General features: G+C 43.8%; 2 protein-coding genes across 2 annotated transcripts in view; one reads left to right on the top strand and one right to left on the bottom strand.

Annotated features, from left to right (window-relative positions):
* The window catches only part of LOC109969491 (trinucleotide repeat-containing gene 6C protein-like), a 36198-nt gene extending 16538 nt beyond the window's left edge, over window positions 1-19660 (top strand). The window contains exons 4-19 of the mRNA XM_020616409.1: window positions 2165-4657; window positions 6306-6500; window positions 7017-7183; window positions 7303-7380; window positions 8087-8305; window positions 8788-8937; window positions 9266-9385; window positions 9532-9615; window positions 9797-10037; window positions 10127-10291; window positions 10776-10952; window positions 11349-11498; window positions 12585-12803; window positions 13564-13637; window positions 14070-14209; window positions 14297-19660. Of these exons, the coding sequence (XP_020472065.1) occupies window positions 2165-4657; window positions 6306-6500; window positions 7017-7183; window positions 7303-7380; window positions 8087-8305; window positions 8788-8937; window positions 9266-9385; window positions 9532-9615; window positions 9797-10037; window positions 10127-10291; window positions 10776-10952; window positions 11349-11498; window positions 12585-12803; window positions 13564-13637; window positions 14070-14209; window positions 14297-14696 (5072 nt within the window). The 3' untranslated portion in view covers window positions 14697-19660. The remainder of the gene's footprint in view (window positions 1-2164; window positions 4658-6305; window positions 6501-7016; window positions 7184-7302; window positions 7381-8086; window positions 8306-8787; window positions 8938-9265; window positions 9386-9531; window positions 9616-9796; window positions 10038-10126; window positions 10292-10775; window positions 10953-11348; window positions 11499-12584; window positions 12804-13563; window positions 13638-14069; window positions 14210-14296) is intronic.
* Window positions 19661-19664: 4 nt separating this feature from the next.
* Window positions 19665-24752, bottom strand: part of LOC109969545 (uncharacterized) — a 6239-nt gene continuing 1151 nt past the window's right edge. The window contains exons 2-4 of the mRNA XM_020616492.1: window positions 22861-23214; window positions 22676-22782; window positions 19665-21705 (exon numbers count right to left, since the gene is read on the bottom strand). Coding sequence (XP_020472148.1) covers window positions 21499-21705; window positions 22676-22782; window positions 22861-23214 — 668 coding nt within the window. The 3' untranslated portion in view covers window positions 19665-21498. The remainder of the gene's footprint in view (window positions 21706-22675; window positions 22783-22860; window positions 23215-24752) is intronic.

The following is a 24752-nucleotide window of genomic DNA, read 5'->3' as shown; positions in this document are numbered from 1 at the left end:
CAGCTATTCATGGGGCCTTCTATTGTGGGCGGCAGTGCTAATTGCAGATGGAGTGGTCTTGGCTAAATATTTTGTGACAGTTTTGAAAGATGGGAGGGCGGGGGAGATTAGAAGAGTCCCCCTTTTGTTTTGTCTTTCCCTCGTCTTGTGAGTGCATAATGAAAGTCTCCAGGCTTTATCGTTCAGCAGTTAACAAACCCATCTCTCCACTGCTCCCATCCCCTCCCCCAGCTAGCTTTTTTCAGTGCTTTTCTAGTGAGAGACTGTGAGAGGGAGAGAGAAAGAATATCTTCCTCAGGATAGGAATAGAGCATGATATAAATAAAGCCACAGGGAGGCAATAGATAGAAGAGGAGAGACCCAGCCAAAGCTGTGCTGGTGGGAGGGGCAGAGTATGAGGAGTGAGGAAGGAAGGGAGGGGGGTTGTTTCATGCCGTGCAAGAGCTGTGCAACTTCTTGGCAGCATTTCAGAAATGAACCTCAGAAGCTTGGCAAGCCGAGCAGACATATTGAGACAAGGATGGTCGCTGCGTCGCACAAAAACTAGCTCTTTACAGGATGGTTGGGAGGCATCTCTCCACAGGTATTTCACTAATGTGTTGCACATCTCCCCTTCTTCCTTCTTGTCTCCGTTTTTTTTCCTCTTGCCTTTCTCTTCTGCATTGTTTTGGTTGCTTGTGTTTACATACTGTGTGCGGTTGAGTATTTTTAAGCATTAAAGCTACAGCGTCAGCATGACCCTGCATTTTAGGGTTCTTATATTTTGAGTTTCTTACTGTGAGTGAGGCATGTGTGCTGTTGAAGCAGTGGTATTAGAAATAGCTCAGAGCCTTTTTGGCTTTAGGTCAGGACTGAGAAAATGGCGGTCCTGCACTTCTCAGTGGAGTGACGCTACAAAACGACTGTGCTGTGTGTGTCAGAAACACAGTGCCCTCTTTCTCGCCCCTGCTCTATCACTCACTCCTCTCTCTCTCTCGTTTAGTTGCAAGCATTGAAGTCAGGTTGAAAATGGGGGGTGGTACGCAAATGCTGTCACTTCCCTCATGTAATTGTGACACAATATCTGTGTACAAACTAAGCATGCATGTAAAGGCACATGTAAACAACAGCAGCTGTAGCACGATGGACAGCTGAAATGAGAAATGAGGTGGCACCAAGCTGATCAGTGCAGCAATAATGATGTGCAACTTGGCTTACATTTTATCAGCATAGTCCATATGCACAGTAGAATTCAAGGGAGTTGACTCACTCCACGGGGCTCCAAGAGAAACAAGCCAAAGCATTACTTTGTACAGGCAGATGAAGCTGATGGGAGTAAGGAGTCAGGCTGCTCGGGGCTTGTGCAGAGTTTTTCTGCTTCATGTCAATAATTGTACTGGTTAGAAGGTCAGACATTAAGGAGGACTTTGCTGCACGGTCCCTGTTACTGATGACATTCTCCAGTGAGATTCCCCAATATGACAAAATATAGCATAACCTGAAGATACAGCACAGGACTTCTCATTTCATATGTGACAGAAGCATGCATGATATAATGGCGTTGATCAAAAGGATTTCCATGTCGTACAGTTTTCATTTGGTTCATTTTTAACCCTATAGTATTTGCTAAATATTTTGTATGTATTTACTGAAAATGTAATAACTTTTATTATCAGGTTTTTATTTATTTTTATTATTACAACAAGCAAATATTAAAATTCACATTTGAAGCAAACTCAGATAATAAAAAACAAGCCAATTAAGGTGAATCAAGCCCCTTGTAGCTCGCCCCGTGACTGCTTTATTGGAGCGATATTTTTGTAGTACACATACTTAAACCACCCTGTAGTGTAGCCTGTAATTATACTTTGAACATCTTCACATCTGACTGTGAGATCATGATTAGCATTGGCCCTGTCTTGTTTGGATAGAGTGCATAAATGTTGTATTTATTTACTAATTAAAGCTCTCTAGACTATCATGTTAGTCATTCTCCCCCCTGTGTTTGCATTTCCAGTGTGGGTAGCATTAAAGCATCTTGTGAAGTCTATTAGTCTTATGTGTTGCTATGGTAGTTCAACATTACTAAGCTATGTGGGTGTGATGACGTACATAACTTATATCTCCCTTCTCTCACCCTCTCACTCATGCCAGTTTTCTATTATTTTTCTTTCCTCCCACACAGAACTGCCCCCACAGAGCAGCCAGGGAACCCAGTATGATAATCCCCACTGGGGACACCTGCCAGCCAACAGGAGTGCCACAAGTGCTGCATCTTCCACCAATCTCAGTGGCTGGGAGCAACTGATCATTGACCCGAAAGACACAGAGGCTTGGCCTTCTATTACTCTCAGCCAGAGCCAGGCCCCTCCAGGAGGATGCCCTTTGGATACTGACTCTGGTCTCCTGACCAGCAGCAGCAGCAGCAGTAGTACTAGTAGTAGTTGTAGTACAGTGAGCATGGCCACAGGGACCAATAGTCAGACAGGCCACTTCTCTGCCAACCACCTTTGCAGCAAGGCCAACAGTGGGCCTAGCTCTGCCAGTCATACTGGAACCAGCATGCTCTCTAGCCAGGTTGCAGCCAATTGCAGCTGGGGCTCTGGGCCTGGACCCTCCCATTGCCCCACTCAGTCCTCAGTGGGGAGTGAAGGGAAGAATGACAGCCCTGTGATCGGAGGAGGCAGCAGGTGCTGGGGCTCTTCTTCTTCTTCCTCCACAACCAACTTTAACTTGAACCTAAACCCTAATGCCAACCCGTCTGCCTGGCCTATGCTGGGGCATGATGGGGGTGGCAGAGGGGGAGGCAGCTCAGGAGGAGCCAGCACCATTTCACCTCCTCAACCTACACCCAACCTCTGTAATCCGCCTGGCCCCCCACCAGCCCAGACCAGCACATGTACTGGAGCCAACACTAACAGCAACTCCTCGGGAATTGGCGGCGCCTGGGGTAATATAATGGCTTCTGAGACATCAGAGCCGCACCCCTCCCCGTCCACGAATGTGTCTTTCAGTTCAGAACCTCAGAACCTTAAAACTGACGGACCAAATCATACTAATAAGCAGGAACCCCCCAGCCCTATTCGCAACTTACCTGGCTGGGGTAGTGGACCTGTAGGCTTGGGTTCCATGGGCCAGTCCCCACCTGGGGGTCCACAGGTTAATGGAGAAGATGGTAGTTCAGTATGGGGTAACAGTGGTGACTCGAAGGCACCTTCATCTAAGGAGGCACCTAGCTGGGGCCATGGTGGAGGTGGAGCAGGAAACTCTGGAGGTTGGGGTGACCAGTCCAGTGGAGACTGGGGGAAGCAGCACACTGAAGAAGCTCCGGGAGGCTGGGAGGCCCCCAACTCTCCTCCTCAGGATCCACAGGCTAGTTCCTGGAGTAGAGCTATGAGTACAGCTGGTGCCAGTGAAGGGAGCAGTGACAGCATGGAAGGACATCCTCGGCGAAGAGACCACCCTTCCAGAGATAATCCAGCTCCTCTGCTACCTGCCCAGGATTTGGACCCCAGGGTGCTGTGTAACACTGGCTGGGGACAGACCCCTGTTCGTCAGCACACCTCCTGGGACATGGATGATACTAAGCGTAAGAATGATGTAGGCACTGAATCATGGGGCTCTGGCCCAACCACTCCAAGTGATGTCCAGGGGCCCTCCAACACTAACATGGGCCACACTCAGAGGGCTGACTCTGGGAGCAAAAATGATGTGCCTGGTTCTCAGGGAGCTTCAGGTTGGGGTGGAAGCATAGCTGCTACCAACCAGTCCAGCTCTGGCTGGGGAGAACCACCCAACAACATTAAGCCCCCAGGTGGCCCTGGTGGCTGGGGAAACCCTCCAACAGGAGCCTCCACCACCACTATGCCCAAGAATGGTGGTCAGTCCTGGGGAGAGGAGAAGTCAGCTGGGTGGGATGAATCTCAAATCAAGACACCATCCCAGAGCTGGGGAGCACAACCCAAAACATCCCATGGCTGGGGCAATAGTGGAGGGAGCAATAACACAGGGGACTGGGGAGAACCAGAAGAGAGCAAAAAGAGTCCCACCAACCCTGCCTGGGAGGGAGAAGCAGGAGGCTGGAAGGAAAACCCACATGGTTGGGGAATACCTAATTCAGGACCTGGGATATCTGGATCTGCAGGAAATGGGGGCTGGGGAGAGCCAGCTTCCCAGCGTTCCAGTGGCCCTCCTCAAGGTTGGGGAGGTAAGCCTCAGGATGGGCCCAGTGTTAGTAGTGGAGGAGGGGGCATAGGCTCTTGGAGTGCGTCGGGCTCAGTGAAGCAGGGTGGAGGCTGGGGTGGCAGTAAGCAGGAGTCCTCAGGTGAGCCTACAGGCTGGGAAGAGCCCTCCCCACCGTCAATCCGACGTAAGATGGAGATAGACGATGGGACCTCAGCTTGGGGTGACCCTGGTGCCTACAACAAGGCAGTCAACCTGTGGGACAGAAACAATCCAGGAATGACGCAGGCTAAAGTTACCGCTGCAGGCAGTAACCCCCCAGGTCCCAGCAACAGCCAACCCCACTCTCACAATCACCCCTATCACGGGCCACCTACACCTTTACAGAACCACAGCCAAAACTCCCAAAACCCAGGACCAACTAGTGTGCCCATGGATCCTGTTGTGCAGCACCAGCCTGGGCCATCTCACAGCAGGGGTCCCCTGATAACTCAAGGTGAGCCAACACAGTGCTCTGGTTTTGCAACATGTCCTCCTGCCACATAGCCAAGTGGGTTAGATTCATTGACTTGCACTATACAGATCAATTACACGGACAACATTCACATTTTAAAGGTGGTTTTGTTTTGGATAAACAACATCAAACTCAAGGTGGATCGTCTTAAGTGCAGATGTTCTGTTTCTCCCTGTAGTGTTCACAGTAAAGGTGTCAACCATGAAAGCTGGCCATGTAGTTAGCACAGTGCACTGTTAACCTCCAAGCTCTTGAGCCACTTAAAGGTAAAATATTGAACTACTTTGCTTTCTTTGGATTTATATCTAATTGACTGTTCAGATGAGTTAAGCAGCCAGCACCCCTGTCCCTCCCTGAGGCTCCTCACGTTTCATAACACCGGCCACATCTGTGCAGACGTGGGTACCCAAAGGAAGCACAAAAATGTTGTTTACAAACTGTCTTGTGAAAATAGAGAAAATAGTGATTCACCACAAACAGTTTGAGATGAATCGGAAGTGTGTGATTATTTGGAAGCCGCCATCTGTCAGTAGTTGAAGGGCGGACGTGGAGCAAGCCCCTAGGACCTGAGAGGATCCAGACGCCCCCTGCTGTCCCTTACTTGACCCAGCATTCTGATTTCACATTAATTTAATTACTGTACATCCTAATAAAACCTGATAGCAGTCCCTTTTACTTGAGCATGTAGTGAGTTAAAAGTGCTTGTTTAGTTTTTGTTTACAATACCGTGAGGTTTTGACCTTACCATTTAAAGTGCCTTGAGATTACCTGTTGCTGTGATTTGGTGCTATACAAATAAAATTTAATTGAATTTTTGAAAAAAAATAAGGATAACATCTCAGTAAACATCACTAATGTCAGAACGTTGTGGGAAAAAAAACAAGGAAATGAAGTTTGTTTATCACACTGTTATGTTTAGAGCAGGCCAATCGTACTAGAAGGTTGAATGGTAGCTATAATTCTGGAGCGGCCTTTAGGACTTGACCTTTCCCTGTAGAGAAAGCTAAGCTGAGCCTGGCACCACCACAGGCCCAGAGACAGCACTGTGGTTTTCATGCCAAAAAGGACTGGGGTGTGCCAAATCTTAAATGGGCTTCTCCTCCCTCTGTCAGCCAGCCTGCTATGCCAAGCCCAGGTTTCTGCCTCCCTGCATGACTGCCACTTGACACTCCAAAGCAGAAAGATAAACGTGGCAATGGTGTTGAGCACAGGCATATTCAAATTTCATGCTCAGTTTAGATCAACAAATAGAAGGCAAATCAGAAAATAAAAGAATGTGAGTGCTATGCTTTTTTTTAGGTCTGTTGTATGCATTGTAATTAAAATAAATATTCTCACGTGCAATTAAAGATTTTTTTTTTCTTAACCTCCATGTGTTAGGCTTACAGTCTTCACATGTAACATTACCAGTCATTACCTAATCACAAGTGAGATAGCCCCAGTGCCAAAATTTGTGAGTAGATAGCCATTTAGAACAAAAAGTTCCATAATTATAAATTAATAGTGTCTCTTTCTGCCTTCTTACAATAAAATGAGCTAAGTGAGACACAATCCATGATTTTTGTAGTTACTGGCTTATGTTCAGTAAAGTCTTTTTATTGAAAGGCCTTTGTCCTTGTGTGTCCTCCAGGTTGGGGAGAGCTAACCAGCTCCCATACAAAATCCGAGAGCTCCTGGGGGGAACCTGCACCCTCGCCAGTCAGCGTGGACAACGGAACGTCTGCCTGGGGCAAACCTAGTGGGAACTGTGGAGGCTGGGGCGACAACAACCCGGACAGCTATGGCAGGGCCAACCCAACAATGACATCTGCATCTTGCAAACCTGGTAAATATTTTAGCCCTGCATGGTTTTATGAATTCTTCTTTCACCAAGTGTGTATACGTTTGAGGAGTAATTACAACTCATTGACGCTTCACTGGTGAACAAAAGTTAACCATCTCCTGGTGAGTCAAATCAAGGACAACAGTATGGCACAAGAGAAGGGGGAGCACTGGAAACCAGACATTCACACTGACCCCTAGTGGCAGTGTAATAATAATACATGTGCATCATGTTATGTACTTTTTCATTTTACTGTATGTTTTAAGTTATTTTCTCAGATTTGGATTAAAACAGAGCTCACTAGCAAGAGGACAACCTGCTGCATGTTTGACTTTACCTTGAGCCAGTTGGATGCGAAGATGTAAATGGTTGAATCCTCCAAATGAAAACCTCTCATTCAGTGAAGGTTATATTGATGCTATCAGGCACTCATGTTTTTTTTTTTTTTCCTATAATGAAAAATATGTGTAATGTATGTCAGAATTATCTAAATGAACACATTATTTATCTGTTTTCCAGCCCCCAAACCTATGCAAGACGGATGGGGAGGTGGAGGTGAGGAGCTGAGCCTGTCGAGTGGCCAGTGGGATGCTGAGGACGGGGACATGTGGAACAGCGCTGCCTCCCAGGAGAGCAACTCTTCCTGTAACTCCTGGGGCAATGCATCCAAAAAGGGCCCACAAAAGGTGTGAAGAACGGTTAATTATATATTGAATGGTCCCTTAGTCCTTTAGAAACAATGTCACATTACATTTTCATTGTAAAATATTACTGAGTATTAATTTTCTATCATCATGTCCCCCAGGGGAAGGTTCCAGGGAAGCAGGAAGATGCCTGGATCATGAATCGTCTGATTAAACAGCTGACAGACATGGGTTTCCCTGTGAGTCGACCTGCACTGCTGTTAATCAACCTTGTGATTGTCTTTTATTATTTATGTAGTTCTTTTTTTAACCTAGGATCAATGATGGTTGAATCACCATACTGTTAAACATTTACACGGGTATGCAAAGCCACTGAAGAATGAAGACTTTAAACATTCAGCATCAAAAAGTACACTGAACACCTGTTTTTGCTCGATGTCATCTATTTAAATACTTCTTCCAAAAAGAAGTCATATTTGTTTTACCAATCTTAATTCTGGATTTTAATGTTTGTCTTTTTAATTTGTTTCAAACTCAAACTGTATTGATGTAAAAATATATTTTTTGTTGTATGCCACTCTAAAACTGCAACGACTAGTCAATTCATTTATTTGCCTTTTGACAAAAACTGTATTTGGGAATTATTTAGATGATCACTTAATGCCAGAATTCTTTGCTTTTCTCCAGCTGCTCAAATGTGAAATGTATTTTAGGACAGAAAACTTTGTTGCTTATGTTTTAAACTTTTTCTTTCAAACGTTATCACTTCAGTGCACAGCCGGAGCATACAGCGTGAGACCAGGACCCAAATCTAATTATCATCAAGATGTGATTTGTGTTTGTAACATTAGCTGTGAAAAGGTTTAAATGATAAACAGTAGGTTGATCAGTGAGTACAATTTGATTTGTTTCTGCGTTATTGATGCTTTCTGGTTTATTCTCCAGAGGGATCCGGCAGAGGAAGCTCTGAAGACTAACAACATGAACCTGGACCAGGCCATGAGTGCCCTGCTGGAGAAGAAGATGGAGCTGGACAAGCGCGGGATGGGGATAGCCGGCCACGACTACAACAATGGGCTCATCAACAAGCCCATGAGCTGCCCTCGGCCTCCGCTTCTTTCCAAAGACCCCTCAGCAGACTCCCGCTTGCCCTTCATGGATAAGGTGAGTCAGTCATTTATTAATTTACATAAATATATACTTAACATGAAATACTGTAGTTTTTAATTGAACACAGTATTGCACCATATGTGCCATTGGCAATATTATTACAGTGTTGTCCTTTAATGAGGACATAATTTTGGTTCACATGAAATGCCAGATCATAACAAATCAACAATAAGGCTTTTTATTTCACCCCCCTCCATCTCTTGTTGTTTTGGACATCATTGTTTTACTATAATTGCATTAGGTGATACTGAGATCACTTGCTTTCCACTCTCATTTTGTGATCATCTTCTGAATTTGTCTGTTGCAACTTGAACATAGATAATTGAATGTTTTTTAAGGGCTTATGGCATCCATCTATTCCACCTGGAATAGATGCTGATCAAATTGATTAGAAGGCGGGTAATGGAACAACCTCTTCTTGGGGTGTGCTTGACTGAAGTAGAAGTTGACTGGCTCTGTCCTTTGACTCCTTTCAGCAGATGCAGAGTGGAATGTTTGGCAGCGGTGGAGCAGCACAAGCCCGGGCCATGCAGCAGCCGCAGCCAACTCCGCAGCCGCCAGTGCCACCTCTCAGCTCCTCGCAGCCTAGTCTACGTGCTCAAGTGCCTCAGTTTCTCTCCCCTCAGGTATACACGCACACACACACACACACACACATATATATATACAGTATATATATATATAAGCACATGGACGTGGGGCCTCATTTCTCAATCACTATCCAAACAGATTAGTGAGTAAAGTGTTTTAATGTATGCGGTGTTAAAAATTTCACAATCACATTGCATTCTTTAACGATTTCTCCAGTATGAGTTCCCCGTTTGTTTTGTATCTGCTTATGCCTCTTTATAAATTCTTTATATATCAATTAAAGGGCATCTCACACACTAAGCACAAACATTTGTTTTTGTTTACATTTTGTTTAAATGTTGTGTTTTTGATGTTGGTCCACAGGTTCAAGCACAGCTCTTACAGTTTGCAGCAAAAAACATCGGTCTGAATCCTGCACTTTTAACCTCACCAATAAATCCTCAACATATGACCCTTCTGAATCAACTTTACCAGCTGCAACTGGTGAGTCTCACTCAGCCTCGTCTGCTTTCTGATTTGTTAGATATGGCACATATCTTTGACCACAAACTCACAACGAGCCCTGATGGGTTAAGAGTATTTTAACTTGCCATTTGTATTATTCTTGCACTCTTGTACCTGATGCATAGGCATACCAGCGTTTACAAATTCAGCAGCAGATGTTGCAGGCGCAGCGCAACGTTTCTGGCCCCATTCGACAACAAGAGCAGCAAGTAAGTTTCCATCACAACCATCAATTTTGTCGTCTCCTGCAGACTTATTTATAATTACTTTATCTAAATAAAGCTGCTTGAATGAAAACTAGTATCCAGGTCAGTAGTTGTTTCAGTTGTTATTCATATGACCTGCATCGATCTAGATCATAAATATGTCTCTGCTGTGGTGTCGTCCCAGGTTGCACGTACAATCAATAACATGCAGCAACAGATCCAACAGCACCAGCGCCAGCTGGCCCAGGCCCTGCTCATGAAGCAGCAGCAACAGCAGCCACCCCTCTCCCACTCAGGCCTGCATCCTGGTGGGGCCAAATCTACCCTGGATTCATTTCCAGGTCCTCCCCAGGCTCAAGGCCTCCCTGACCTGCAGACCAAAGAGCCACAGTCATCTCCCAACACCTACAGCCCCTACTCTCTCTGTGAGTGGCATCTGCCTTGCTTTTTGAATAGAAAATAGATCCACTAATCCTTGTGTAGTAACATTTCACCATTCTGTCAATCTTTTCAGCTGGACTGAATCCAAACATGAATGTAAACTGCATGGAAGTGGGAGGTATGTCTATGAAGGAACCCCCTCAGCCCCAGTCACGCCTGTCACAGTGGACTCACCCCAACTCCATCGAAAGCCTCTCTGGTAGCTCCTCTCCTCTAGAGCCCAACCTTGGCAAGCATGGTGAGTAGGCAAATTTATCCTGGCTAATTAAAGATGAGCTAGAGAACCTTTCATTTTATATTGAATTCCAAGATTGCATTTATAATGACGGATCATTTTCCCTAATAAAGCACCATAACAGTATTTCTTTTTAAATTAATCTTCATTCCCAGTTGTAACATTAGACCCCTTTTACACCTAGTGCCTATGTTCAGGCTGCAAGATGCAGATTTGAAATGTGGATCAGGCACGAAGGTATATATGCATCGTAATACATGCAAGAAAGATGTTAAAATTTCTGTTCAGATCACCACATAAGTGTTGGGCCTGCCCACATCAGCCCAGGAGACCAAGACCACAGTCTTGAGACTTGCTGGACTCAGAAAAGCCCTTTTACCCAGACATTAACCCTTGTGTTCTGTTAAGGATCATAAAAAACTTAGCATTAAAGGCACGTAATACTTTTTTGGTTGAACATGTTTTTGTTTCATTTCACTTCTCTCAGGTGCCAGCCTGGGCCCCCCTGGTAAGCCCCCTCAGCTGGAAGACTCTTACAACCCTTACAACTTGATGTCCAGCTCAGAGTCTCCTACCAGCCCCCTGGTCCCCCAAGACAGCTGGGGACAGGGCAAGAGCAGCAGTGACAAGATGGCCAATGGGACCAGTATCAACTGGCCACCAGGTTAGGAACACGTGACGTTTCTCAGTCTCAGCAGGGAGCAGGATGTAAGAAACTGTAAGCCTTTCTAGTTAGCCATGTTGGCAGCTACGTGTAATTATTTCTCCTGTTAATTTTTCAGAAATAGCAAAAAAGTAAATAGGAACTAAAAAAAACTAACAAAAGTCAAAGCCGAACAATGAAACGTGTTTCCATCACTTTTATATCACTAAAACATTACAAAGGTCAAATATCACTTCATCTAATGACACTTAATACTAACATCCAGTTAATTGATCCCTGGTTACAAATGAATTAGTTACAGTTTTTAGATTATAAATGGTCCATCATTACTATCAGTTAGTCACCTTATTATTTATATCCTGAGAGACATGCAAACATTTAAATTTGTGTTCTCAGAGTTCTGCCCTGGTGTGCCCTGGAAGGGCCTGCAGAATATCAACCCTGAGACTGACCCCAACGTGACCCCCGGCAGCGTTCCCAGTGGCCCCACCATCAACACTAACATCCAAGATGTCAACCGCTACCTGCTGCGGGACAGGAGCGGAGGTGAGGATTTGATTAAAGTGGCTTAGAGGATTGTGTCCTTAGTAAGATTTTGTGTATAAGTCGTGTTCTATGTTGCAATAAAAAGATATGGAAATAGTTTTCCCCATGATTTGAAAAAATGATTTGCCCTGAAACTGTCTGCCAGTATCATGTAGCTGCTGCCACCGAAGAGAGCCTGCTTCTTATTCTTTTTATTCTCCATCTTTCTACTTTTAACTGCTTCTATATCATTTACCAGTTTGTACTCTTCTCTTCTTAAAAAGCTTGCTATCATCATTTGTAGTACATTTTTTCTTTACTCCATTTTTTTCTCTCTGCTATTTTTTCCTTATTTGTTTGTGTCTCTATTTGTTTGTGTTGCTGGCATCGGCTTAGGCTCCTCTCCCACTTCACCTCAGAACGAGGCTCTGCCTCCCTCCACTGATTGGCCAGTCAGTGCCTACACTAGCTCGTTCAGTCTTTCATCCATGGAGACGGACGATGCAGGTACATGGATTATCCATATCCCCCACCTCATGCATTGCAGAGACTCAATCAGTGCAAATCCTTCCTGTTACTGTAACACCCAGAGCCTCAACCATTCACTGGAGAACCACGTCCTTCCTGCCCAGTCAAGTCTCTGCTCCTGGTTAATTGAGCTCTCTCCCTGTCAGCTTTGCCTCTCATGCAGTGTGCATGTCCCCTGTGGTGTTAGTGTTTCTCTTTCTTCCTTGTCTGTGACATGGGAAGTGTGAAACAGAGAAGGGTGTAGTTTGTTGTTTTTTTTATTGATTTACTGACAGTTGGATGTGTACTAAACTTTAAATGGCTGCTCTGTTTGAGTGAAGTAAATGACTTGTTGTTTGACTCTTCTGAAGAATAGTAAAACTTGTGAAACACTTAGTTGTGTCATAGTTATGCAGTGAAAGGAATGTGCTTATTATTGAGGTCTGTACATCCAACTCCCCTTTGGACACATTTAAAATAACCTTTAAATCTGATGTGTTGAGGCACATAAGCTTTCATTTTGCTCTGCAGGCTCCCTCCTGTGGGAGCAGTTGTCTTTCAGTCAGGTGGTCAACCTTTCCCTCCCTCTGCTCTGTGCAGGTAAACTGTCAGAGATGAAATCTACTTGGTCTCCTGGCCCCATTTCTCACAGCCAGGCCTCTCTGTCCCATGAGCTGTGGAAGGTCCCCCAGGGCCACAGGAGCAGTACTACGGTCCCTTCTCGGCCCCCGCCTGGCCTCACTAATGCCAAGCCTTCTTCAACCTGGGGGGGCAACTCCCTGGGTCTGGCTCAAGGTTGGAGCAGCTCTTACACCACAGGTAGTGTTACTGTGAAATATTTAAAGTTTTTTCTGCTTCTCTCCCTAAATGCTTCCTTATGCAGTAGTGGCCTTCAACAGCTGATAAAAATGGATCTTATAATGAAAATCTACACATCAGTGTAAGAAATGCAGTACATATCACAGGGTTAACAGGACGACCCGACCACGCTCCATCATCGATCAAAGCTGTAACTTTTGATCTTTTCACACAGTTTTTGTATGTGGATACAAAAGACAACAGTAGGCAGCTTTAATTTTTATCAAAATCCCACTTCAGTTTGTTTTATTATTTGATATTACTATCACAAGGAATAGCTTCAAACCCCTGGACGAGTGAGAGTGTAATAAGAAAAAAATCATTTCAATAAAAAGCATGCAGTCTGAATTGAATGCCTGTATTATTTACATGATAAATTGAGACAAACTGTTTTATGGGTTTCTTTTAATAGTGATTGAATACATATAACACTGTCACAACTGAATTTTGCAGACCATTAGACAGCAGACACATGTAGATATTTAACATACAAGTTAGTGCCCTGTTTGCAAGCAGGTACAGTAAGGCAGGTTTTACTATACTAGGAAGGTCTTGTGGTTGAACAAATGTCAACCGACACCGAGTGGTTTTTCTTTCCTCGCAGCAGAAATGACACCACCCATTTAGTTTTAGTAACTGATTTTGCATTCAGTCGAGCATGAGCAAAAACTTCAAGTTAAAAAAAAATGTTGCTGCTTTTCTGTTTCTCTCCTATACACAGCGGGCACCACGTGGAGTACAGACAGCTCCACCAGGACCAGCAGCTGGCTGGTTCTGAGGAACCTCACTCCACAGGTAACCGTTCTCTCTGAGCCTTTAAGCAGGGATGTGATGAGATCTCGCAATATTAAAATGTGACTCTATCTCTCGTCAAGGCAAAAGCTGTCTCTCAATATCATAACGCACCCAGAGCAGCAGCCAGTATGACGGCGTGTTAGCAGACATTCATGCAAACAATGCACCAGCGTTGTTTGCATTTTCTGACTTTCAGTTGATAAAAATCAATTTTTCCAGTCGTATATTTTAAGATTTAATATTTTTTTTTAAGAAGGTGTTAAAATCTTGTCTCGTTTTCATGAAGCCAATATTGTGTATCGTCTTGTCTTGTGAGCCAAGTGTATTGTCACACCACTGCCTTTAAGTGTGTAGGCCTCACAGAGAATCAGCTGGTTCTGTCCACTAATGACTACAACTAACTTTCTTTCTGTGGGCTTGTTTGTGTTCCAGATTGATGGCTCGACTCTGCGGACACTGTGCATGCAGCACGGCCCTCTCATCACATTCCACCTCAACCTGACACAGGGCAATGCTGTGGTGCGCTACAGCTCCAAGGATGAAGCTGCCAAGGCTCAGAAGTCCCTGCACATGTATGTCCATTAATGAATTCCTTCAAGGTGGAGTTTTAGGAGTTTGAGCCATTACTCATCTATGTTGCCCCTCTAATCTCTGTCCAGGTGTGTGCTTGGGAACACCACCATCCTGGCTGAGTTTGCTGGTGAGGAGGAAGTGAACCGCTTCTTTGCACAGGGCCAGTCGCTCGGTGGAACGACCAGCTGGCAGGCCACTCCAGGCACCAATCAGACAAGGATGGGTGGGGCTGGGTCTGGAGCCTCTCACCCCATCAGTCACTCACCCCACTGGAATACCAACAATGGTGGCGGCGGCGGCAGCAGCAGTAGCAGTGGCCTGGGAGCAAGCGGAGCAAAGGCAGGTGGAGAGTTGCTGTGGGGTGGTGTTCAGCAGTATTCCAGCCTGTGGGGACCCCCAAGTGGAGAGGAGGGACGGGTCATGGGGAGTCCCACCCCAATCAATACGCTGCTGCCTGGGGACCTGCTGAGTGGGGAGTCCATGTAGAACAGAAGAGCCCAGGCTAACAAACACCAACTAGAGCAAAAACCTTTCAAATCAATGTGGAGATAATCAGTATGGGTGTAACAATGGAAAGGAGAGACGAGAGGAGGATGAGGCTACATCCTCGCTGCTCACCCTCGTCGGCCTCCTCTACTCCTTTTGTTTTAATGACATTTGTTTAATTTCAGCGGGAGATTTTTATCACAGTGTTCAGCTTTTACTTTTGGAAACATAGGAAGAAGTCTTTCAACAAAGAAAAAGAACTTTTTACAGAAATGGACTTTTGAGAACTCACCATGTGAAACGTACTTTAGTCAAACTGACACAGTGACGAGCTGTCATCTTTAAACGTGCATAATCCTTCTCTGCCTTTTGAGGCAATCATACCGCACCTCAGAGATCCATGAAAAATGCATCATTCCCAAAGTGTGAGATGAAACCTTTCAATCAGAGTGGTTGTCGAACTTTCAGCTGGTCCAGACTCGACATTTTTCTCTCAGCACTAATATTAGCCTTAACCTCTTTCCCGCCCTGCTATTCTCACTCACTTTGTATTTGGTGACGAAGCATAAAGAAACTTGCACACCCTTATTTCTGAGCCAGTGAAACCTGAGTGGAGAGTACATGCTGCTGCGGCTTCACATAAGCAACCACAGATCACAACTTCAGTGCATTTTTTTCAAGCCGATTGATTTCCCCATACAATGCTCAAAGGGAATGATGCAACTCTGTTTGCCTTGTTCAGGCCATTTATTTTTCTAGTGTTTTTTTTTCTTCTCAAACCATTGCAAACAAAGCTAAGTAATGATATTATTCACATGTCTCTGTCAATCTTATGTGGTGGGGGGAGAGTTTTGGGGATCGTCACATGTACAGTTAAAACTGATGGGCGACAAACCGAACCACTTCTGTTACTATGGAACTGTAAAGACAGAAACACTTCAGTGCACCTCAACTCGTCTGCGGGCAACTCGCAGCTTGGTCTCAGTCTTGGACCCTGTCACTGACATTGCAGAAGAAACCTCATGTTGTAAACGTTTCCCAACTGAATGAAGTCAGCAACCTCCCACCCCCACCTCCCTCCTCCACCCACAAAACACCATTTCAAGTGATGTGCAATATAAGCCACAGATTCTACCGTCCGAGCACCCCTACCGTGACCTCTCTAAGGAAAAGAGAAGACTATAAGGAATGATTGAATCTACCACTACCACCCTTCAACCCCACCCCCCACGAGCGTGTGAGCTCAGGGGAGTAGCAAGCTGGTCTTCAAGCATCTCCAACCGCAAGAACATAAAGCACTTCTTCAGCCAGCGTACTCTCCACACCTATGTCAGTGACTAGTTTCAGGGGAGAGGGAGAGACAGGTGTATGTGTGTGTCTGTGTGTAAGTGAGTGAGTGCTTGGGGAGAAGGCATCAAACCAAAATGAGATGAGTCTGCTTTCCTTTTTACCACGAAGACCATATGACCCTTTTTTTTTTTTTCTTTTTGTCCAAATTTGCATTGGTCAAAAAGTATGGAGCAAATATTTGTGAATCTATGGTCTGTCGCAGCACTTAGCAGGAGTGTCGCAGCCTGTTACACCCTCAATGCCAACGAATACTAGAAAGAAGCAACACTGGCAAATAAAAACTGAAAAAGTGACAAAAAAGCAATCTGCTTAGTGGCTTCTCTATATACTTATCTTTTAACTTGGATGTGAAAATTTTTTTAAGTCCTTCTTCCCTCAAGTCAGTGGGACCAGGAAGGATGTCAGCCATGGTAGCAAAGTGAAGGGGAATACAAAGAAAGAACTCAAATGACTGTGAGTGCGGCAGGGAGAGACCCGGGCGCTCATCATCACCCTGTTTTATCAAAGTAAATATCACTGTTACATTGAAATCTTTAGCCTTGGTGTCAGTAAACGCTCGGTGTGTTTATGTTCTACTGGGTCCAGCAGGGACGGTCGCCTTCCCTTTCATCCTTTTTCTTTCTTTCTATTGAGGCCCCGCCAACCTGTGTGATAGTGTGGCCACCGAGTGCCTGCCTGCCGCAGAGTGCGTTGCTCTGCGGCAGCCCTCACTCCTCCCTTCCCCTCGCGCTCTGCCTCCCTGCAGATCCCTACAGACTGATTTCCCTCCAGGCCTCCAGGCCAAGAGCAGCTCTTTCAGAACTGGCCTGCCTGTATTAAATTTACTACTACTGCTGCGCCAGAGTCTCTGCAACCTCCACTTCCGCGCTCTCTGTCTCTCTCCTGCAAGGATCACTTTAGCCAGAGATGGAGGCATTTGATGTTTTTTTTTGTTTTTGTTTTTTTTTCTTGGTTTCACTTTTGGAATTGTCAGTGTACATTTTTATTTTACTGTTGTAAGAAGTTTGCTGATATTGTTGCTGTTATCATTGATGATATAGTTAATGATTGTTTATTGGTCTATATGCAGTGTTGAGCTTCTCTCCTGCTCCTCCCACTGTGTCCGATGCAGAAACTGTGTGTAGTTTAGAGGTACGCTTCACCTGTGCAGCAAGGCCATAGGAAACACTGCAGATCTCAGAAGGAAAGGCTGTTGGGGGAGTGTTTCGCGTTGGAATCAGACAGGGGTTTGAAGATTCAAGTCTAGTGGGAAAGGTTGTGTAGTCAAAGGTTCTGTCCAGGATGGTGAGCCAGCTTCTTCTGTCCATCCTGGGGCACCAAGGGGCACCAAACCTCCGCTATGTGCCGTCTCATAACACACACATCCTTTAGTGTCGTTGAGCCTCATGTACACTGGTGCTTTATGATTAACTCTGGGAGCACTCAGTTACACTTAGAACCACCTCAACTGATAGCAGCCTTCCATTTCTATGCAAAGACCTGGAGGTGTTCATTCATAGCCATCTAGAAAATCACAGCCATCGTGCACATCTGCCAGTCTTCACTCATCTCTCAACCTTTACTAGCAGGCAGCTTCCCTCGAGACCCCCCCTCCCCCCTTGGATTAACTGTAGGGGACGCTGAAAGAGTCTCTCTTCAAGGCTTTAGTCTCCCACTGTGTGGACAGATCTACCCGATGACACTAAATGACCTGCTGGAGGCACCAGTGGTTGGCAAACAGTCACTTCTTCAGTCTTGTGCCAACTGATCTACAAATACCTACTTCCACTTTGCCATATCCTAATTTATCTTTAGTGTGATGAGACTTAAGTTCCTTTTCTTGCTGCAGGGGCGTGCACCATCTGCTCCAGCTGTAGAAGGCTAGAGGAGTAAAAGAGCAGGACAGATGAACGGTGCTGCTCTGTCACCAACAGGGAACTGGAAGTGTAGTGGAGAACCAAGCTGCAGGAGGATGTGGGGGTTTGTCCTTGTATGTGTCTGTGCACTGTTTATGGGTCACATCGGGTACATCTCTTTAAAAACCAAAAACATTATCTTCTTCTTTATCAAGGTTTTCACAAAAACTAGAAACTACAAAAAAAAGGTCTGTTTCAGCTGTGCACTCCGAGGCTGAGATGCCTGTGTTCTGTTTCCCTGCAAGCTGCCGCCTTCTCACCTCGTCGGGCCTCCCTCTGCAGGCCACATCTGGGCAAACTGTATCCAGGAGGTCCGTTCCGGGCCTCCAACCTGAAGGCTGCACCAGCTGATATTTAACAGGTCATGTGCACATCTGACTTTGGGGTCAGGGTCCCAGCAGGGACCTGGTGTATCAGCAGAAACAGGGACGCGCCTCAAGTTCGGTACCAAGTCTTAAAACTTAGGGGACTTTCCCTCTTCCAGAGTCGCTTTAGACTCATGTCATTCAACAAAACAATCACTATTGCCTGTGTTTGTTTGTTTGTTTGTGTGTTTGTTTGTTCCTGAAAACCCGCATTTACTCCACACTGGACTTGAATCAAGGAACTGGCGTTGAAGTGGGGAGTTGAATAGAGTGGGAGGATGGATCACTGGGACGGAGGTTGAGTCTCAGATGTGCCCTGGATTTCTTGGCGCAGCACCAGCACTGAGAGCCCCGCCCTCTCCCACACCCCACGCCTGCACTCTTATCTACCTGTCTAGTGTTGGAAATCAGATGTGCTCCCTTTTTTTTAAAGTCACATGGACTTAAAGGCAACTGGAGCTCAAGCAAAATATGTTTTTCAATCACGGATCAGACAAGGATCTGGGGCGGGGGCCCTGTAAAGAGTTGAATTAGCAAATCTCTCTTTAAAAACAAAGGCCTGGGTTGAATATGCACATGCTAGTTCATATACAGTGTACATCCAAGAGTACATTATGGGTGTATGTGTGTATATGGCTAGGTCTCTCTGTTTTCCACTTAGCCTAAGCCTTTACCCCTCCCCCTGCACTGGCGTCAGCTCTTACCCTGTGTATCCTCCTCAACAATGTATTTCCCAGAAGACAAGATCATAAACATATCAGAGTAATACAAAATAATGAAAACAAATACTTGAATCAAAAGAAGCGCCAATAATGTAATGTGAACACTTTTTGTAGTGGTTTTTTTGTCTCATTCATACACTTCAGAGATTTTTGATAGTGTCAGTTCAGAGTGAATTAAATTTGAAATACGTGTTGTTAAACAAAGCGATTATAAAGGCAAATTTACATCTGTTGTATTTGAGTGTTTGCACAAGACTGCTTGTACTGTATGTGGTTCGAATGAATGTTTAGTGTGGTGGCTGAATATGTATGAGTGATTACAGCGGAGGAGTTTCCTCATGTTTCTTTTCAATTCAGTATACTTTTTTTTTTTTTTTTGGCTTGTCAAAAATATATTCTTATGTTAATTATTACTAGCCTCTAGCATTGCACTGAGTGTCAGCCTCACCCCTCATCCAGCTAAATGGACAACATGATACAAGTACTGAGGGGAGACGGGGACAGTTCATGTGTAAATGTTTACTCAAGGACTAAAGTAATTGTGTTTTTAAAATGTAATGTTTATCTACCTTAGTGGCTTCATTGTGAAATAATCCACGAAAGTATGGATCATAATTGAATATTGCACCATTTTTCAGCTGTGGCCATAGACTGAAGTAGAAGGACTTCAGCTCACCCACATCTGAGCAACGGGGAGCGTGAAGGACAAGACATCAGACCGAGCCTCGGCTTCTTGGGCTCACTTCAGAGGTGCCTACCTTTTTGGTTTGTTAGCTTTCGCTCTGTTTTCACTTATGTTCAGTTCACTTATGTTGTCATTTGTTTTCCTGCAAGGCCACTGACAGTTTACAATCACTTTTTCTTTTCTGGAGTTCAACAAAAGATCAGCAACACAGAGGAAATAAACCATGGGAATGTTGGGAAAAGGAAAAAAGGATACATGCTTCCATTTAAAAAAAAAAAAGCAACACTTCACAGAATGAAGATTTATTGTGCTACTTTCAGAACTCTGGGATTGAACAGTGTTGTCTTGTTCTGTTTGACCTTCTTTGTTCTGTGTTAATGTTGATTTCATGGACTATCAGAAGCCTGTATGTTTTATGTTGATTATATACATATATATATTTCTCCTTTGTATAAAAAAAAGAAAAGAAAAAAGACGTAATTGCTCACTATCTTGCACACACACAAAAAAGTGGATCTTGTCTCAGGAAGGCCAGGGTTCCAGAGTACCAACTCCACACCATTTTAATGTACATTTTTATGATGAGTTAAAAAAAAAAACAAGGATGATTTACAAGAAAGAATTCTAAGCACTGAAAGTTATGGATTTCAGAAGAAGAGAAAATACCTTTGTTTCTAAATCCGTAGCAGTTACATAATAACCAAATATGGACTTTAAATGAGAATGGAGTGCTTTATATATAAATCTATATATTAAAATTGCTTTACATTAAAAAGTCAATGATTTTGATTGTTTAAAAAAAAGCGGTAAATAACATGCAAAATGCTGTATGTTTGAATCTTTATTGTTTTCCTAATGAGGTCCCGTCCTGACTGAATCAGAAACATTGTGCATTACTCTTTCCTCTTTCTCTCTCATTCTCCCACAGCGGGTATTATTAATAAATAAATCAGACCTTTGTGGAACATTTTTTCACATTTTTGAGGATGTTTGTAAAACGAGCTGGTTGTAAAGGATCATGAAACTATGCACAAGTGTTGTGGGGGGGCGGTAAGATGGGGATTTTATGGCCTACTTCTTGAGTGGCTGGTCTATTGCAGGGGTTTTGGGGTTTTTAATGTCTTTTTATTTTTTTGTTTTTTAAGGGGGTGGAGGGAGGTGGAGAGGCGACTGATGTTGAGCCCTCCACCTCCAGCTTCTTTCCCCTGGTTCAGATTGACCTAGCGCTACATCGCCATGCTGTGTATACCTAAAACCAATGAGCATCTCACTCTTTAGCACTGTGGGATTCTAGCCTGTCACCCTCAAGGGTTTCTTTTCTCTCTCTCTCTCTCTCAGTTGATATGTTTTTTGGAGGGTGGGCTGGGGGTGTGGGATTAGGGCTGCCTCTTTTTTTTTTTTTTGCCTTTTTTGAAATATTAAGTAAGTGTCTGTACTGAGATTTAATAAGTCAGTGGCTTGTAATGTTTTATTTTTTCTCTCTGTATATCTTTCTCCTCATAGAATGTGATTGACATGCACCGAAACAATGTTTTCATGAACTATGGAGCTTCTTTCAAATATTAATAAAATAGCTTTTTTTTTTTTTTTCTTGGCCGATACAGATGTGCCTTTTGGTGTTTGTGTCTTTGCTCCAGCAGATTATCGGTCTTGTTTCCCAGATGAGGAGTCTCCTTCAGAGCAGCTTGTGTGTCGTTCTGCAGCTCTCGTTTCATATTTTTGCAGCAGAGCCGGAGTCATTTCCTGCATCATAGCTGCACCATTAGTTCGATGCCAGAAGTCACGTCACCTTCTGGAGGCAAGCTGTCTGGGACAGGCGTAGTAGTTGTCTTGTGGTTGTCGGAAGCTGGGGTTGGCGTACACCGGGAAGTCGACTTCCTCCAGGTGTGAGGGGGTCTCGTGGTTATTTCTGGGGATCATGTCACTCTGCTGCTTCCTGGTCATTTCCTCATAGATAGGAGCAGGAGGCTGTGGTCTGTCATGATGCCTCACCTTCGTCAACAACACACAGCATGTACTTGTTCCATTTATGTACAGTGTGTTCATTTAACAAGCATCCCTGCTTAACATTTACCCCCTGGACCAAGTATATATTTGCCACTTTTCACTTGTTGTCTTTGCCGGTTAATCTGTTGGTCTGCAAAATGTCAGGAAAACGTGACAAATGTCCATCACAGTTTCCCAGAACCCAGAGTGACCATTTAAAAACTCCGGTCCAAAAGGTATTTGGTTTACAATTCCTCAAAGAGTAAGAAGGTAGGTGTTTACATTTGAGGAGCTGGAACCAAGAAATCTTTTAGAATTTTTACTTATAAACAACTTATAGATGATTAACTGATTATCAAGTGTTGCAGATTAACTACATGTTTAATAACAGTAGAGTAATGTCGCTGAGCAGCAGCTTCCTCTATTAAAACGTATATTTAAAACCGTGCAGTGATGACCTCATGTGCTCTAGGTCAACCAGTGTTTATTTAGATAGTCTTGGCAGGAAGTGTGACGTGCTGCACAATTTTAGGCCTGAGGTGGAAATGAAGTACTGTGCATTTACTCAGGTCCTGTGCTCGAGTACAGTTTTGAGGTATTGGTATTTCACTTGAGTATTTCCATTTGCTGCTACTTCAGACCTTTAGAGGCAAATGTAATTTTACTCCATTTGATAACTTGACTTCCCCTAATCAGATTAATAAAACTGAATACAGTATAATACAAGACTTTATTGACCCCTGGTGGGAAAAATCACATGCTACCCAGGAGTATATGAAGTTCCTTGAAGTATATAGCTCTATCTTCACCAGCTGCAATATGAAAGTGATGAACCTAATAATGCACTACTAATGAGAAACAGGCCATTCTGCATGAGTACTTTTACTTTTGATAGTTTATGTATATTTTGCTAATACATTTGAACTTAATATAACCTTTTGAATGCAGGACTTTTACTTGAGGTGTTAATACTCACACATTTCTTTATGGCCAACCAGCTGATTGTGAGCAGAAGAAGTCCTGCTGCTGCAAAGATGGTCCAGATCAGTGGAGGGTAACTGGGAGAGCAGTGGCATGGCCTCCCTGCCCCACAAACACGTCAAAGCACATTAAAATCAGAACATACTTTGGTTTACTTGTAGTAATGTTTTAAGCACATACCTGCTCCTTCAACCAACAAGAAGACCTTCTGAGTGCTGAGGATGAGGTCGGACTTGTTCTCCTTTCTGTAGCTCAGATCCCACATGTACAGCCCCGTGTCACTGAGCTCTAAGTGGGATATGGTCACATTGACCTGCAGGGAGTCCAGTCTTCCACTCAGTTGCAGACGTCCCCTGTGCGCCGTGTTGACCCGGAGATGGTCACCCTCAGCCATGGATAGCAGGGTCGTCTGGCTCTGGGCGCTGCGGTGGTACAGGGTGAGGCCCGTCAGGCTGCCGAGCTCCTGCTGAGGGGAGCAGGAGAGCTCCAGAGTCTGGCTTTGCTTCAGATGCCTAAAGATCAACTCTGCACAGGCTGGAAAACAACAAAAAAAAAATGGGTCTAGTTATGGTAAAAGTAGTTTCTGACCATGTTACCTGACACTGCTCTGTGGGTGGCAGCCTGTTTGTTGTTCCACCACTTTGAAAATGAATGAATGAAATTTTACTATAAGCGAACTGCCATAAACGTTGTACAAATATTCACTGCACCAGTGCACTGACCAGTCCCACAGATTTAATGGCCGTGACTTTTCCATCAAAAATTCTTTTTTTTCTGTTAAATCTCTACCACATGGATTGATGCAAAATGCTCCCAGAGGATGAACTATAGCATTGTTAAATAAATACATGCAAATATAATGGACCTAAGCCTCTAATTTAAAAGTGATAAATACAAGAATCTTAATAACATGTTAAAATAAGATTATGGTAAATATTAAACTGTACTTTCTGAACATAAATAATAAAAATAAATAAAAATCAAACACTGACGTGGATCAACACTCCAAAAACCAACAAAACCAGGTACAAGGTCAGAAAACAAGTCAAATGTGTCTTGGCTATGTTGCAGAAGCAACATCTTTGCTCAAAATTCCATCGCAAAAAGTCAAAACACCACTGATAGAAAGGATGAGACTGGCAATATTCCACATTTTTCTGATAGTCACATCCCATGAATACTAAAATTAACAGTGGATTGCTACGACTAACAGGTATCATCTGTGTGGCCAAATACTGATGCCACAGAGCACCACTGCTGTAAAAAAAATAAAAATAAATAAACAAAAACACAAGTGAGCCCCTCCATTTGTTGAAAAGGAAATTATAGATATAGTGAACAAATGTGGTAATAAATCATCCAGTGATAGTGATGGTATCAGTATGACAATGGTTAAATGGGCACTCGAGGGGAAATGCAAACCATTAATCCATGTTTTTAACATGTCGTTTCGACTTGGTCAGTTCCCCAATAATATGAAAATAGCAAAGGTTATTCCACTGTATAAATCTGAGGATAAGCACAACTTCACAAATTATAGACCGGTTTCTCTGTTGTCACAGTTTTCAAAAATCTTGGAAAAACTCTTTAATAACAGATTAGACACATTTATTGATAAACATAGAATCCTCTCTGATTGCCAATATGGTTTTAGGTCGAACCGATCGACATCTCTGGCCATTACTGAGCTAATGGAGGACATAACAAGTGCTATGGATGAGAGGAAATACATTATGGGAATATTTATTGACCTAAAAAAAGCATTTGACACAATCAATCATGAGTTATTAATGGATAAGTTAGAAAAATATGGGATCAGAGGATTGGTCTTGAATTGGATTAGAAGTTATTTGACACAGAGGCGTCAATTTGTGAAGTTGGGTGAATACCAATCGAGTGAGCTGGACATTGTATGTGGAGTGCCTCAGGGTTCTGTTTTGGGACCTAAATTATTTATACTATACATTAATGATATATGCAAGGTTTCTGATTTAGTGAAAGTGGTTTTATTTGCTGATGACACTACCATATGGGCATCGGGTGAAAACCTACAGCAACTCTCTGGACAGGTT

Source organism: Monopterus albus, unplaced genomic scaffold, assembly GCF_001952655.1.
Source record: "Monopterus albus unplaced genomic scaffold, M_albus_1.0 scaffold174.1, whole genome shotgun sequence".
NCBI lineage: Eukaryota > Metazoa > Chordata > Actinopteri > Synbranchiformes > Synbranchidae > Monopterus > Monopterus albus.
This window is presented reverse-complemented; position numbering and strand designations above follow the sequence as displayed.